The sequence below is a fragment of the Pleuronectes platessa genome, chromosome 12, assembly GCF_947347685.1.
Source record: "Pleuronectes platessa chromosome 12, fPlePla1.1, whole genome shotgun sequence".
In the NCBI taxonomy this organism is placed as follows: Eukaryota; Metazoa; Chordata; class Actinopteri; order Pleuronectiformes; family Pleuronectidae; genus Pleuronectes; species Pleuronectes platessa.
The window spans coordinates 11,383,146-11,400,607 of NC_070637.1; the positions used below are offsets into that span (position 1 = coordinate 11,383,146).

Consider the following 17,462-nt stretch of genomic DNA (forward strand, 5'->3'; position numbering starts at 1 on the left):
CAACTGTGGTGAAATGGGCATAATATGTCCCCTTTAAGGGATCGTTGATGTAGACTGTATCGCCACCTACTGGCAAAGCATACTCGTATGAGTATTAGTAGTTTTTTTATCGTTCTCATCTGGACCCAGATATTTTCTAAAAGGAAAGATTTGGCAATGGAGTTTTTTTTTAATAAAAAAGAAAATGTCTCTCCAAATATATGGGAAGTAATGTAGATATAAATTTGATTCCTGAGAACTGCTTTTGATACGGGGGCCCCCAAATTGCTTGTGTCGTCAGGAGCAGGCAAGAGGGGACACACACACACACACACACACGCACCCTGAGCACAGAGTGACATGTTTTTCATTCAGTCTATGGGGCTAACATCTCTGCCAATGCAGAGGGACACAATGCATATTAATTGTTGGTACTGGCCATAAAAGCTACCAGTAAACCAATAAAAAAGGAAGAAAAGGATTGATCGCTTTCAGATCATCGAAAAAAAGGTTTAAAGCTGAAAATGCAGTCATTTATGCCCATAAAGAGATAAACGGTTAATTTCAGTGAGAAATGTCAAATGTAAACAAAAAGCTCCCGGAATCTCCACAGGATTATTTTAAGTAAAGGCAGACAAGCTCAGTGTTGACATTTCCACGGCTCTGCATGCAGTATGAAAGTAAACATAAGCCTGAATATCATAGCTCAGCTGAGTGATATTTGATCTAGTAAAGGTAAGAGGCACACACTATTACGTTTCTCTGCAAATATTGGAGAGGAGGTGAACTGACCTGTTGGGTTGGGTTAAAGCTACGCCCCCCAAACACATCACCACCTTTTATCTTTTTTATTGATGGCTGTTGGGAAAATGAAGAAGATTTCAACGAAGAACATATAAAAGTCTCTAAGAAACAATTTATCAACACCACCTTTAATATAGCTCTGTATTTAACAGCCCGACTCACTCAGGGTTGGAACTCACATTTCTTATATGTATAATTGAACAAGTTTTAACCCTTCACGCGCACACACACACACACATCTATATGCACACGCAGACATCCATTCACACATACTTTTGCCTCATCAGCAGAGGTTGTTATAGACCAGGGGGCTGTCAAGAGGTCAGATAATTTCCAGTGTGGCCATGGATCATAGATACAGCCCTCATATTAGTCTTTCCTTAGTCATTCCCCTCTGACCTCGTCCGCAGCTGTACTACCTCTCATCTTTATGATAGGAAAATGACCCGATCTTTCTCTTTCACACATATTCCCAATAGACTCCACACAAGTATTCAATCAGTATAATTATTTGACTGTCCATAATAATTGATACATTTGTCAGTGGAGTCTGTTGCGTCATTGATCCAACACTAAAAAGATGGTGTTGCAATGTGAGCCTCAAACCTCCAGTGACACCGGTGGCACTGACATCTCCACTAGAGCTCCTCTAAGAGGCTGACACTCTGGTTGGTGAGGAAAGATTTCCACTTTTCTAACTGTTAATGTGCTACAAAACATTTAGCTGCTGTAAGGTGATGTCACATAGTGTTTTTAGAATTTACTGTGCTAAAACACCTCTGAATATTTTCAGCTGCTGTCTCTTGCTGACGCTCTTGGAGAAATTACTGTGGTAAAATAATGCTGCTGTGTTTTGTGTTCATATTGCCCGAATTTACTGGATATTTTCGAGTCCATAAAGCCCCTCTCTTTATAAAGAATAAATATCAAAACAATACAAAAGACAAGGGATGAATTGTGGCTTTTTCATGCTGAAATTGTGTCTGTGTTTATGAAAGAAATGAGATGGCGCAGTTGTTCAGCTGCTGGCAAGGGGAAGCTGGCACAGACGACTCAAAGCCTGTGACAGTCAAATACTGAGTTTTAGATTTTTTGTAAATGTGTGCTAAAATGCTCGATGCCCCAAGTATGACGCACCGCAGTTTTTGGTATGCACCTTTGAGGCTGTAGTTAAACTGTATTTATTCAGTTCTAATGTGTAAAAAAATGTGAGTCACGTGAATCAATTGTTGAATTAACATACAAATTGCTGATATATTATCTTTTTGATTTTTACAAAGTCAGCGTTTTCCTGACAAAATGTTTCATATTCTGCACTGGATGTGCCTCACAAGCAGCAAGGGGATGTTTTACACTAATGAAATAAACAGGTAGTTTACTGGTTTCTCTTCTATCCAGTCCCACTGTGCCGAGCACTCATACATAATCATGTTCATGACCATTTGCTAAAACTGCCAATATTAAGCTGACTCCACTTGCTATTATTATATCGCTCTTATCATGATCTACAGCCTTGGAAAGTAAGAATTTGAGCTCAGCATTTTCTCGCAGGCTTTGGTTGGAACCAGCCTCTTCAGAGCACAATGTCAGGCTTCTCTTTTGATGTATGGATGGAGGCGTTTCGTTCAAAGGAATAACCTTTTCTGGGCCCTTCTTTGAAATGATAATTCAGCAGCCTGCTGCAGGTGGAGCTGCAGCTCTCTCAGGCAGACAGGGTCAATCAAAGTCAAATGGAGGAGCTGCTCGCTGCTTCCACGGGCTTCAGTCGCTGCCAGGAGCCTGGCCGCCGCTGTCAGCTCCGCCGCCAACATAATCTCTGCCTCTGGTAGAGAGCGTGGTCACCAGGGATGTCACGGTGACGAGCACGTTTTAAGCAGCAGATCGTGGGCTGAGTAGTTGTGCTGTCGTGGCCATGAAGGATGGACTATAGTGTGTGTGTGTGTGTGTGTGTGAGGGTTTACGCAGCTCTCCCTATACCTGTCAGAGCCGAGCTGAGGTTTTCACCGCTCCCACCCCGAGTTTCGGGCTCCGTGTAGTGGTGAGGGAGACGCAGGTGTGTGTAATTACATCAGTAATAAGGCCTGGCTATGGTCCACCTGCCTCAAAGTGAACCCTCCATCCAATCCTGCACCGCTGACAACAAAGGAGATGGGCACTCGCTGATTATGGCTTTGATGATTCAGCTCGGAGGCTGTGTTTTATGGGGGGGGGGATATTTCTGGCTCGGGAATAATTCGCTGGAATTATTCAATCCGTCTCGGACAATGACATGTGCTACCCGTGTATGCTGCAGACACAGCACTCATATGTCAAATACAACATGTCGTGTCTGGGATGAAAGGATCCGAAACAAAACAAACAATTTACCTTATTGTCCAGTGTGTGTGTGCGTGTGTGTCTGTGTGTATGATTTATACAGTTCATTATGCTCAGCCACTGTGATGGGTTGGTGACTTGTTCAGGAACCCTTCGTCCACCACTGGTGTTGTCTCACGACGACACTGAACATGAGCAAATGAATGAATCATTTCATACAGTGTTAATATTGTTTCTGTCGCTGTCGTCCATCTGGATTCATTCGCTCAGGATTCTGCATCAGCCGGTGGCTCGGTAACGAGGCAGCGCAGGACACATAGGCACACGTCTCCCATGGGTTCAGGCTCCAGCTGGAGCAGACATGTTAGGGCAACCTGTCCCTATTATTGTTTGTGACAGAATCAAGAAGGAAATGCAAGTATAAAAAAGTGTGTGTGTGTGTTGTGCTTGCACGTCAGATTCTGCTGGCAGTGCCCCCAATGTAATTATGGGCATGGGTGGCCAGCCATGACAGCTCATCTGTTAGTCAGCCAGCGGAAGTCTGGGGCACCTGGTGAGCCTTGCACTAGAATGATGAGCCACAGATACACACAAATTAAAAATCACATACAGTATTTCACTGGAACAAGGGATGTGAGCAAAGGGCACTTTCATATCTTTTAATGCTGCTCATTAACACTGGCACGTGCTTCCACCGCAAACTGACAGAGCTAGCCACTGCCAAATCCTGTTCTCCTGCACTTTGAGTCTCCTGCAAATGAGTTACAAAGGCGTGGGCTGAACCCCTGGCATTATCATTTTAATTAGTCTGATCTCATCATATATTCAGAACTCAATTACAACTAAGAGGCATTGGTTTTGAATGATTAGACGATGTGCAAAGTGTTGTGCGGAGGGTTTAAAAGAAATAATTGAAATCAGATCTTTAACCTGCATCATTCCATATTTCATAGTAAAGCATCAGTGTTGACAAATAGTGGTGCGGTTAAAGAAAGCCTTTACAGTTTAATGGAAAATAAAGTTTTCCCTCGTCACAATACTGAAACTCAAATGGAGCGAGTGGATCAGCACTCATCAAGAATGAAATGAATTCATGGGCACATTTTTGAAATTTCTCTTTGATGAATGCATATAAAATCAAAGCTCCAACACAATGTCTAATGCATTTTAATATTCCTTTTTTCACGGAAACACACTGTTCCTGTCAAAAACCTTTGAGTCAACTGAGCTCTAAGCTTCCCCCCCCTCGAGTTGGAATCCCACCAAATACAGATCAAAGTGTGACAGGTCACGACAGCTACACAGTCTCACATCTTATTGTGCAGAACACGTCTCTGTCAAAAACGACCAGGTTCCCTAAGTGCAACCAGGGGACCCAATCATATTGTCCTCACCCCTTTGGCAGAGGGCCTCCAATCAGGGATGAGTAATGACTAGGCAGGCTAGCATGCAGTGATCCCAGCTTTCTAATTAGTCTTCCATTAACTTGTTCAACCTTGGCGACTGCAGGGTGCACGCTCAGAGCACACGTGCGCACACACACACACACACACGTACCTCACAGCCTCAGACCAATTTATTTGGCCTCGTGTCCAAAATCATAAAAATCCAGAATTAAGTATTTAGTAACATTTTCGACTCTGCCGTGCTGAGTTTGGTCCACTTATTGGGCAAGACAGGTGCGTTTCGTTCCGTTTATATATCTCTCCCTGTGTCTTAATTAATATCTTGCACCTTTAAGTATGATTACACACATACATTGTAATGCCATTCTGTGTAGCATCTTTCCTTTTGTTTTGTTTGTGTAATCTTGCAAGTAGACATCAGTGTAAAGCAGGTGTGAAATGTGTGTTTTTTATACGTCATCATATGTTAACTAGGTTTATGTGAAAGTGTTTATTATTAGAAATGACTGGTGCATGCGATCTGGGTTCAGACGATTCAAGGAAACAAACTCTTGTGGATCCTTCTGTAACAACATGGGTGTTTGTGTGCATTCAGGAGATAAGCTGTCTCTGGTTGACACTGAAAGAACAAGCTGTTTTAAGTGAAGACCAGTGGAATTTACTTTTACAAGGAAAAGTGGCAGATCACCTTCTCTGTTGTCTTTGATTTACTTCCCAGCGTTTGTGAAGCCTCGGCCAACAGTGTTTGTTGGGATACAGACAGAACGTCGATGTTCTCTGCTGGTATCTGGTTTCATTTGGCATCCTGGTCGGGATGATATCTGCCAAAGATCATACCACGGGTTTCTTATCTGTAGAAGAAAAGCAGTTGCCCGAGTCGTCTGCAGAATCCAGGGATGCTGCAACAGAATCTGGACGAAGAGATTGACAGAGAGAGAAAGGGAGCCAGAGAGACGAGTCGACATGACGTGGATACTAAGAATTCTATTCGGTTTTGTTTTGCACCAGTTGTCAGTTAACTCAGAGAAATCCTTCAGCTTTGCCGGGAAATGCATTGGCTTGGTTGAACTAGCCAATGCCACGCTAGGGAAAGCCATCAACATGAGTGGTGTCCGTGTGTGTGCATGCACATGTGCACTCTCTGTGTTTTTCAGCACTATTAATGAATTCATGATTCATCCTGATTCACAGTGGGCAGTCAGTTTCAGAGTGGAGCTCCATAAAAGAGTAATGGAAATTCCTGGGAAGCGGCTGTCCTGTGGCCTTCCAGCACCCAGTGGTACACACTATCTTGGAGTATTATCACTTTTCACACAATCTGTTGTCAGCAAGCCCACGACCTCAAAGGAGACTTATAGCTTGCTTTCATTTTCTGTCGGGGGTTGAGGGGTTGAGAGAGTGAGTCTACATTTTATGAACCCCCCCCCCCCCCCAAGACATCGAGTGAATTAAAAATGTTACCGTCCTGGTTGCAGCTCCTAACATTTACTCCAAAGCATAGATCATAAACTATTAATAGATATATGTCTATGAGCACCAGAGGGGTGCCTCTTTGAATCAGATCTTTGTGCTGGGCAGGGTCAGGAACGAGGCTAAACCTGGCGAGCTCCCTTTATTCCCCCATAACATCCTCCTGAACGGAGGAGGACACTGGGCAGATAGCCAGCATTAAGGCTTTTGTGTAAAATTGCCATTATTCAGTCAAGCGATTATGTGCTGCCGTGGTGTGTAATGCAACTCTGTGACTGTGACTGATGTCTGCACATCTAAGACGCCACTGGAGAAGAGTGAAAGTGAAGGAGGTGACCTCTTTCTCTTGAATCTTTCACCAGCTCGGTGGGTGACTCCTTTCAGACACCTGATTTCAGTATGGAAAGTTCACCTTCACGAATGGTAACATTTTAAAACATCATTTATAAGTTTGATTATTTGGCTGTGTCTGGGGGACTGTCACTCGAGACCACGATGCTGTCCAGCTTCATCATCCTCTTGGGTCAAAATCGTTGCAGTGTTCAGTTTAGTATGCGAGGGCCTGTGTGATGTGCCAGTTTCCTGTGGCCTGTCTGGCACTCAGCATTTGGAGGGTAATTCCAGACGCGTCACTTTCTTTGACATCTTGTTAGCGCTGTCGAAACTCGCAAGCCTGTCACGTGGCAGCGAGTCACTGTTCTCTGTTGAGGTGAGGGCTGTGACGCAGGAAACTACCGCTGAGATTACCATGGCAGCCATCCAATCTTCAAAGCATTTGCATTATCCCAATACAATTCACTGACTGTCACTGACATAACGTATTGTAATTCTGCTAAACAGAAATGAAAGGTAGATGTAATATAAGGTCATCAATGAAATGCCGCTAATGGTAGTTTCTGCTAATTTCTTATTCACAAACTCTATTGGGGCTTTTTTTCCATTCTTTCCAGGATCTAACTCTGGCTTTTATTACACTTAGCGTTGCGTTGAAATCACTTGTTTTCCATTTTTCTCTTGTAATTTTCAATTTGAATTTGTATTGCTCATCTTTAATGTCGCACTTTCATGTCGTTGCGTTTCTTTCCTGATTCTCAGGGCTTTTTTCTCTGTTCTAACCAAAGAGCCCGTTCAGTAATGCCTCTACACTGATGTAACGTGCTGCAATATTCTTCTAAAAGCTTGTCTCAGAGGGAATCGTTGGGGTGGTCTTCAACATAGAGGGTAACTCATTCGATTTTTTTAGATTTCTGAATGTCTATGTGTCCCGCCGTCAGGTCTAAACGTGTCCTGTTCGTTTGTCTGTCCTCTCCCTCACTATAGTGGAATGAGCCTGTCCACTAATAGCTTTCCCATCTCTTTTTTTTTTTACCTTTTCAGATTACACAGATCATTTTCTGTGTCTTCCTCGAGACCGACTTCAACATCTACAAGAAGAAAATGTCTGTCATGTTCCAAGGTGAGTGTGTTTACTCACAAATGACTTATGCCACATATCACATATACTGAATCAGACCAATACATTTATTATCACAATCTGATCAATTGGCCTAACGACATCATCGAGTAACAAAGGGGAACAAAAAATAAATAAATGAATAAACAGATATATCGAGTAATTTCGTTGGGTTATTAGTAAAGAAAGAAAATAATTGATTTCTTTTCAGGTTTAATAAACATTCATTTTAGCCGACAGCTTCAATAAACTACTCTCATTGTTCCCAATAATTGTTTTGCTCATCATTTATGATTTCAAAATATTCTTAAAAATAAAGCAATATTAATTTAACATGCTTAATTGATAAATGTTCAAAGATTCCACATCGTTTTTAAAACTAAAAATCATCTTACAACCAAATTAATCATTGCATATCCTCTGCTTATGGTCAGATTCAAGATTCATCACTTCAAGGATTGTTTGTATTGTCACCAGTCACTTAACTGACCATGTGTAAATAGAGCGAGGCAGCTTTGACTTGTGTATCCCTAGACAACATCTGCAGGATGAGATACATGTGTCTTGCCTCTGGAAGCAGCAGCATGACGACCTGTCAGGACCCCGTGACACCTCCAAATGTAAAGACAATTCAGTGCACCCGCAAAACCATTTGGGAGATTAACAGTGAGAATTTATGATGACAGCTGGTAAAACAAGTGTCAGGCCCTCTATGGATTGCCTTAATAGGATTGGAATAGTCAGCCTTCTTGTCAGTGAAGTAGCGAGCTGATATTTTACACAACTGCTGATATTCTGATGAGACTTTAATGCCATGTTTTGATTGACTGTAATACCGGCCCTCAGGAGTGACTGACTTCTGCAAGCGCCCCAAAAATTCATGGACGCATAGCAACCACCATCTATCCTTGGTTACTGCTCCTCGATTCTGTTTGCAAAATAAACAAACATCCATTATCTTCCGCTCCCACTCTCTTTTCTGTCCCTCTCTCAATTCCCTCCCCCCTTTCATGCCATCATCTTTTCTCCGCGGGCCAGGAGCGGTCACCGGCTCTGATGGGGGCTCCGCCGAGGATTGAGTTGAATAGCCGGGAAGCTGAAAGAGGCTGGCTGGCTTCACCATCCTAGCATTACCTCCATTTACCTCACTTTTTCCTCCCCACCTCCCCAATGGAATACGGGCTCTCCGGCCTACATCTCGCTGCTCCCAGATGGAGAGTGTTTTGTTTCCCCGCGCGCTCCTGTCATCTGTCCCGCTCCCCGCCCAGGCTCTTCCCTGAAAGATTACATTCTGGGGAGAGACCTTAATTATATTGCCTGCCCTCGTGCACCCAGCGCCCGTCTCATCATATTAGTGCTCTGAGATGAGAATCTAGGGCTGTTGTTCTCCAGTTATCACTCTCGCCATTTACAAGTGCTGTCAGTGGATAAATGCCCTACATCGCTCCATGACTGGGAGCAGGGAGGAAACTAAACAACAGGCTCTGTGCGCTGTAGGAATAGGAAGAAGAAAAGTTTTCAGAGTCGCGTTATAAGAAGACAACTCTTTAAAAAAAATGCTGTTTACCCATTGTCGACATGACAATGGGTTGCTAGTGAGGAAGCCAGAGGTCAGTTTTTGGTTTAATGATGTCGTCCCAGGTGCTTCTCCACAACACGGTGTCTCGTCTGCCAAGTCACATTTGACCTTTAGAGCCAGGGCCGCTTTTATCACTGTTCTGTGACTATGAGTGGGCTTGAGAATATTAGCTCCATTATAGAAGAAGCGGTTTAATAAGTGTGACATTCCCACTCGGGGTTGTTGTCTGGAGTGAGGCAAGGGGTTTTTTCAAAGCATTTACCACACTCTCTATAAAAATAATGTTCTATTTTGTTCCACGAGGAGGATTTCAAAGATGACATAATTACTGGTGCTGTGATTGTCGACTAGACGCCCAAGCCAGGGAGTGGATTCATGTGTTTTATCGCCACACTGCGCCACGTAGAAGGGTTTTTAACAGCGGTTGATAGATGTGCTTTAAAGAAAGACACATTGATTGGAATGATTTCACCATGAGGGGAATGCAAAACCTCATGTTGTGCAAAAACTTGCATTTTGCCTCCCCGGAATCGTGGGAGTGAATCAGAGGCTGTGAATTAGCTCGGCAGGTGTGCGCCAGCGCTTTCAGAGCATCTCATCATCCTCACCGCCAGAGACGAAGAGGCAGGTAGATCTTGCGGCAACACTGAGAGCCTCACACAGAGGCGCAGGCCCATTCTGTCTTCTGCAACATTCTCTCGCTTTCAAAAACCCTCTGTCACACCGCCCCTCCCCATTCTCTCCCCCTCTCCTCCCCACTTATTCTCACTTACACCTCTCCTTGTTTCCATGCCGCCAATTACCTCATCCCTCCACTCTCTGTAACTCTTCCTCATCCTATCACGTAAGAGCTTCTCCATCACCTCCTGTCTCGGCAGGCTCTTATGCAGTTGTTGTGTATAGCTGCCTTGATCTTTCTGAGATGCGTGTGTGTGTGTGTGTGTGTGTGTGTGTGTGTGTGTGTGTGTCTGCGTGTGTGTGTGTGTGTGTGGTCAAGTAAAACTCAGTGACATCTGTTTCAAACACGTGTAGAGCTGAGAAGAGGCGCAAAAGGTTCTTTATTGGAGGCTTATTGTTCTCATATTTCATCATATAGTTGCTCATATTCAAGCAATCTGTCAAGTTACGATGACTGGAGCAGGAACGGGTAAACAGTACATTTGCATACAGGAAATTGCTTTATTACACGTGCTGTCACTATTAGGCAGCCCCAAGTATGGTTACACCTCTGCAGGAGGAGGGAACTGAAAAATGGTCTTTGCTGACATGTATACCCACGCACACCTTTCAACAGGCACACCACACACAAAAACATGCATGTAACTGGGTCCGTGTGCAGCATGCGACGGCTGCGTCACTGATCAGGTGCGTCTCGCAACCGTCTGTTGTTCACACAGGGAGCGTGTCTGCTGCGTACCTACAGCAAGTTAGAATGTGATCTTTCTGGTATGACTAGTGTATATCCTCAAATAAAAATAGTAATGGTGTGAAGCTGTGCATATCCTGATTCTGCATTAATAACAATAAAAACCAAGGCAAAACCAATGAATGATTTCCGTCATCAGAAAGCTTTCAGTGCTTTTACTTTGAAACAGCTAGAGGAAGAGTTGCACATATTTATGCTGTGACATATTCGACAGATGCCCCGATAACATGGGCACCGCAATGAACTGCAAAATGTTCTGATGTGCCGCTTATGCGTCCAATGTGGCCTTGTGTTTCATTGTGTGACCCTACAATGAAACATCAGTAGTAGACAAATGGTATCTGCCGCAATGTTCAAAAGGACGAACGAAAAGAGCAGCTGTGTGATGAGTAATGATGACATTCTCAAAGACAGACGATGGTATTTTTATGTGTTAGCGGCTCAAGGAGCTCTACAGATGTTTCTATTCATATATTGTATTTATTTACACACATATGTTTATATTAAAGTGATTAATATTGATATTGTATATAATCAATATCGATATTAATCAATTTAAAAACTCATATACTGTAAACATCTCAGAGGTGTGATGACAGTGTTGCTGTCCTCTTGAGAAGACCAGCAGCGTTGTGTGTGAACTCACTCCCATAGGAACCGAGAAATTCCAATCAAAGGACCCCTGGTTTTATTTTTAGAAATGTAAAGTAAGTAAATGCATTAATTGATTAAAGTATGGAGCCTAATCAATGCAGTTAATCATACGACATGTTTCAATTAAGTGTTCACATTGGTTCATAGATCATGATTGACCACATGCTTGCCTTGGCACGAAATATTTGGAGGCATGGAAGCAGTCAGGCTGCTGCGGTTGTGGAGAGTAAAAGCATGTTGAAATTGATTCTGGGTACACTCCTCCACTAATATGATCCGGGTGGCTGCCCACAAGCTGGGCTCCATCTCTTCTTCTCCTCAATCAGCCACAGTGCTGACAATATTAACACAGCCCACAGATCTGCAACGGCTGCTGCATTCTCTCCAACTGTTTCACTGACTTTCCAATTGACATTTATTTACATGGCCCTTAATACACTCCATACTCCCACTCCCACTCCCCACACACACCTACCCCCAAAAAGAAGTATCCCCTGAACCCCCGACTGCTGTGGAAGAAGTAGAGCTGTGGTACCACCGCTTCTATCGCACACGTGCCATTTGTTGAGGATATGAGAGGCTACAGGAAGTCTGTGAGGGGTGAAAATGAAGTCTGTCGGTTTGGTGAGGCTATCCCTCCAGGCAGGGAAATGAGGAGACCACGGTGTGTTAGTGGTGTGATTGCCTGAAAGCACCGGGGCTCAGACTCAGTCGGCTTTAGATGACATTAAGATCAACTTTAGCTTGAGAAATGTGAAAATGTTCACAAGTTTGTGCGTGAATCATAGATGTGTAGAAAATGTGCAAACACACCCTGACTTCCTGCTTATCCACATGTACAGTATCGGCCAAACATATTATATTTTGAAAATTTAGAGGTGCAAGAATTTCCTGGCTGTTTGGCACTTGAGTTCACAATTTCATATCACACTGTTTCAACGACACCGTCCCACAATAGGAAGCAACAACATGTGAGAGAAAAAGGCCTCTAAAAGGAATAGTTCTTTCACTTTTTAGTCAAGAAATTGATGAACAGATCAGTCATTCTTCTCAAGAGTCATATAAAAAGATTCATTTAATTTAATTTAAAAGTCTGAAAAGCAGCACTTTGAAAGTTCACTTATTCCGTTTTTAGACACGAACTCGAGAAAATGTCTTGATTTGGTCCGGGCTGTCTCTGGACTTTGTCCTTCACGTGTGAAGAACACAGCCAGAGATTCTGTGGTGCAGCCTCGTTCACAACAACAGGAAACACTCTGGAGCGTTCAGATGAAGGGTGGCATCTGACATCCCAGAGTTTTTGTTTACACCACACTGTCATCGCTCTTAACACCAAAATATCATTCATATTCTCTCCAAGTTGACATCTTCTTCTGCACCTCTTTCATAATATATTAGAAATGTCATCAACATGCCCACTCACGCACCGTGAACTCTGCAGACATAATTCTACTGTAATCTCACGAGAGCTCACTTGGACAGTACCTGGGTTTTTTATTAGGGAACTTGCTGGAAATATTTTCAGGAGATTACCCAGAGTTCAGTGTATGTCGGAAAGCAGCTTTATAAACTCAAAGTGTTTATTTTATACATACAAATCCCCAAACAAAGATTTGACAGTTGTTTATGGGAGTTTTCTTCATTTGGTAGAGAAGACTAAGAGGTTGATAATGGGCTGTAGATGGATCCAGTTTGTATACATAACTATGCTAACTATCTCCTATACTTAGCGTGCAGACATGAGTGCAGAAGAGATCCTCTCATCTAAACCTCAGAAAGAAAATGAGCATATTTCCCCAAATGTCATCCAACAGCTGATCATTTCTCATCATACATTATGAAGCATCCTTTTGCGTTAATGCAACTGTGCGATTGGGTTGTCTTCACCCTGACAGAGAGAAGACATAAAAGAGAGGTGTCACACATTGTTACTCTTGACTAAGTCACATAAATTCCCTTTGTTGACAGGAGTGTTGAGGAGTGGTAATAATGTTATAGGATGTGGCAGCAGCAGAGAATCTCCGTGTTCCATTCTTGTGCTATTGTTACACTGTATCAGTGGGCCTTTCTTTGTTTCCCCGAGCAGGGTTAGATTAATGCACTGCACCCTTTTATTCAGTGTAATACAAAAGAAAAGCCTGTCGCTGGATCCACAGGGAGCTCTGATGGTTACAATTCCACAGCTCAGATGACAACAGCCTTTCATCAAGCTAACGCCTGCCTTTGCTTGTTAACCACAGTGCAATCATTGCTCAGTCTCACACGCCGCCATACACACACATTCTGTAAATCATACGTGTGCCCGCGCTCATACTGAGCATTCGACTCATGCCGTGTGAACCGCGCAGATTAAATAGCATGGTATATATTCTGGCATGACTCGGAGCATCTCGAGGTATGCTGAGCTGTGGAGATCTGAGTGTGTGTTTGTATGATGGGCGCGTTGAGCAGGCATCCTCAGTTCCCCCCTGCTCGCCTCTCGCTCTGCGGTGCCTCCCGAAGCAGCATTCAAAGCTTCCGTCTTATCTCCCACTGTGCAACTCAACCCATCCACCCAGAAACACCTCCAGTTCACTCAGTCTGTCTCACACAATAGAGCGATGGAGAAAATCAAAGCGTTTTTTCCTCTTCAAGGCGCGGTTGTCCACGGCAGCCCGCGGTCCTTGTAATTTGAGGAATTGGGAGGTTTGGTGTCATTTATGCTGAGCATACCAGTACAGCTTTAATTGAAAAAGAATGTCTCATGAAACGTACACCCACATAGACAGTCAATCGGCGTAATAACTCACTAGATCCAAGGCCGTCTGGGTGGGGTAATGGAGGGAGGCTGTGAAGGGTTGTTGGTTTGATTTGGGAGGACGGCAGCTGGTGTGATGAGGAGGGAGGAGGTGAAAGGCTTCCAGCAGTCATGTAAATACGATTTTTTCTTCTTTTCGTATCAAAAGAAAACCAAGTCATATTTCATTTCAACTCTGAGCAAACCCTTCAGATTCTAGCGTCACTGTTGACTGGTTTAAACAGACAACCTGCGCCCTTACGTTATAATCAGAGAGGTGATAACCGGTTGTATCATACATTATGAAACAGCACAGTTTGACACGCTGTCTTTCTCGCCCTCTGCCAGACAATGACATGGAGGTTCCAGAGGAGCAGCTGCAGGGAGGTGAGTGACAGATTATTTCATGGTTGCTTTTTCACCTTAACACTTCCATTAAAGCGCACAGAGGCTGAGTGAGTGGCGTAGCTTCGGCTCGTGACAGTGATTCGCGACGTTCTACACGGCACATGAAATTGAATGTTTATTCATTTGGTGACGAGTTAAATCCCGGGCCTTTGCAGTTAAAAAATACTCTCATGTCAGGTACATTGCTGTACAAGAGCTTATGGCCACAGCACCGTTCCACAACAACCCATTCTCTTCACCCAGCTCACGGCCCCAGTGGCTTCGGACCACCTAAAGCAACTGACAAAGAAACAGCGGGGAAACATCCCTCCGCAGTGTGTGCCAGGCGATATCACAAACACAACTGTCAGCGTATAATGCTTTTATCATTGCACCATCTTGGCACACAGCCTGAAACTCCCAGATACTGCTTATCGGGATAAACTATTGACATTTGTCTGTGCAGTGATGTCCTGAATAAGCAATGACGCGAACAGGAAGGCTCATGGGAGTGTGTGTGTCGGTTGACTAGCGGGAATAATTCATCCAATGGAGTTTAGCAGCAGTTACTTTTTTAGACTCACTGGACACTGGAAAATTCATTTTTCTGAAATGTTTTGCCTCGAGCAGTTTCCTCCAAGGTTCAGTTGATCTTAGCAAACACTTGGTGGCAAGTTTTTCTTTCTGTTTGCATGGAGATTCGGAGCAGGGGCTCTCCAGGTCTAACTGCTTCCCTCGCAGACGTTACAGTACACATGCAACCAACTAAGCAGAGGAAAATGTTAGTTTTACTGTCAGTCGAAGGAAGAGTTCAGATTACCATAGATGTAGAACCCAGGGTGCTATCAAAATGTTTTCCCTCCCAAAGTCACCCCTATGATTTGCCAATTACACGCATCTGTGTTTTCAATGAGATTCTATTTTAGGTGAACATAAAAGGGCTGTTTTATAAGTGCACTGTAAAATGTGATATTCCAGAGTGAAACAATGTGCGCGTAATGGCTCCATCATAAAGACTTGGCTGAGAGGAAGTGCATTAGAGAGTTTGTCCTATTGTTAGCGCCTGAGCGACTATGTTGTTTTTCTGTCGCTATTTCACACTGCATACAGTATAATAACACAGCACCAGACCATATCAAGCCAACAGAAATAACCCCTGATAATTCCTAGCTCTGTTGCATCATCTTGCCAGCCGTGCCCTGGTCCAGTTTGGCCTTGTTTGATGGGACTCTGCACCAGTGCCAAGGACTGGCCTTTATTCTGCTCCATCAGCCAGAGTTTGAATCAGCGCAGCCTGGAGCCTATTCAAAGGTTCAATTGACTGCTATTCTCACATGGAATAGTGCTTTTGTCCCAGACTGTGCTCTGGAGTTGGTCTCAAAACCTCATATTTGTCTCTCAAAGGAGTCTTTTTCTTTTTTTTCCTCTCAGTCAGGTTTAAAATCCAACAACTAAACACTCTGGTAGCATAGTCAGCGAAAGTTAGAAGTATCACTGTTACGATGAGTTTGACTTCTCATGTGTTGTGTAACAGTTGCATCCTGATGATGTTAGGGGGATTAAAGATGTCACTGCTACATCTCTAAACCACCGTTTATTTGAATGTTTATTCACAGATGCCACACCACCGTCTGCAAAATCTGTGACCAAGGAGGAAAGTGAGGAGGGAAACAGAGGTACGTCTGCGGCCGCGGGTGTGTGTATGTGCATGTCTGTGTGTGTATACAGGTTTTTATTACCTCTTCAAACTCCTAATAAGGATGGCCGTGCATCCTGTGTGTGTGTCTGTCTGTTTGTGTGTGTGTGTGTGTGTCGTTTTTAGTTAATAATGACAGCTTGTTAGAACATACCATTACTGGCAGAGGAAACATTGATATGTGTGTACAGAGAATGTTGTTTAGTGTATGAATAAAGTGTGTTCTCGGTCAATAGTCTTTTGCTCTCCGTTGCCAACCTTCTCTTTGGGGAAATGAATAGAAGATGAAGCTTGGTCTTTTTTAAAAGAATGTTTTCTTAGAGGCAAACTTGTTTAAGAAGCCATTATCTGGCTACTCTGCAGTTTCAGCCCCTTTGGATGTGTAATATTGAAACAATTATAGGCTTCCCCGATACGATGGACCAAAGATAATTAGATTCTTACACTGGAGGGTGTTACTAGGCAATTAAAATCGTACACCATCCATTTGTCTTCAAGCCTTAAGGTTGCAGGGAATCTTTGAAGATAGCAGTCATGGTTGTTTTCTTTAGGGAAACGGTTCCTCTAGCCGATTGTATGAGGCTGGACTAGATAGCGCAGTCACTTCAAGGGCGTCAATACGTTCTGTGTTGTTAAACAAAGCGCCAGACGTCATTTCTCCAACCCTATTCAACGTACCTTTCCATAATCCACAGCAGTAATTCAATATGATTCACAAATTCAATCACCAGCATTAGGAGGGCATAAGTATTTTGTAATAATCTTTATAAATCCTAATTTATCAGGCCTGGCAGCTTAATAGTAACTAATCCATTCACAAAAGGCCTTGGCACAGCTTTGTAGCATGGGAACACTCAGTCCTTGAGACAACCTCTCTCACAGGAAGAGAACAAAATTATTTTGTACTGCCTGCACTGTAAAGGTTAGGTCTGGTTCGATGTAGCACATAAAACGGATTAATCATATAAAACACTCTGATGTCAAGATAGCATGGAGCGGAGGATACTCAAGCTGCGAAAACAGACTGCCAGCGACGTCAGACAGACACTAGAAGAAGATCGAGACTCTCACACCACATTTGTTTACCTGTGTAAGATCTGCCTGCATTAAAAACACACCATATGTCACCAGCGTGTCTATAGAGTCAGCAAAGCAGGTCATCTATTTGGGATAATCAATATGTGGAGCACTTTTCAAATAAATTACACTCTGCAGCAGAGTTGGTGGAGTGTGTCTGTCAATATGCCTCAGTATGATCCATCACAATCCATCACACTCCTCGGGGGATTCACTCTCCCCAGTGCACGGGTCAGGCATGAGGGGCTTTTAGCCACGACACTGATGAAGAGAAAACATTAAGGCTTTCTTTTGTGCCATGATAAACACACTTAGTGGAGTGAAGCTAATTATAGAGCTCCTCTGTCCTTCACATAACAACTGCTACCATTTACAGTTGTTTTGTCACCACTCGAGCACAATGCTTCGTCAGCCCCTGTGGGCTGAAGGAGGGAAATAG

The 17,462-nt window shown here is 43.4% G+C and overlaps 1 protein-coding gene across 5 annotated transcripts in view; it reads left to right on the forward strand.

Annotated features, from left to right (window-relative positions):
• macrod2 (mono-ADP ribosylhydrolase 2) overlaps positions 1-17,462 on the forward strand; it is a 419,150-nt gene that overhangs the window by 371,492 nt on the left and 30,196 nt on the right. For 2 of the 5 annotated variants that reach the window (XM_053435651.1, XM_053435646.1), the window contains exons 9-11: positions 7,353-7,431; positions 14,212-14,250; positions 15,867-15,944. In XM_053435651.1, the coding sequence (XP_053291626.1) occupies positions 7,353-7,431; positions 14,212-14,250; positions 15,867-15,944 (196 nt within the window). The remainder of the gene's footprint in view (positions 1-7,352; positions 7,432-14,211; positions 14,251-15,866; positions 15,945-17,462) is intronic. The other 3 variants (XM_053435647.1, XM_053435649.1, XM_053435650.1) reach the window with 3 other exon arrangements.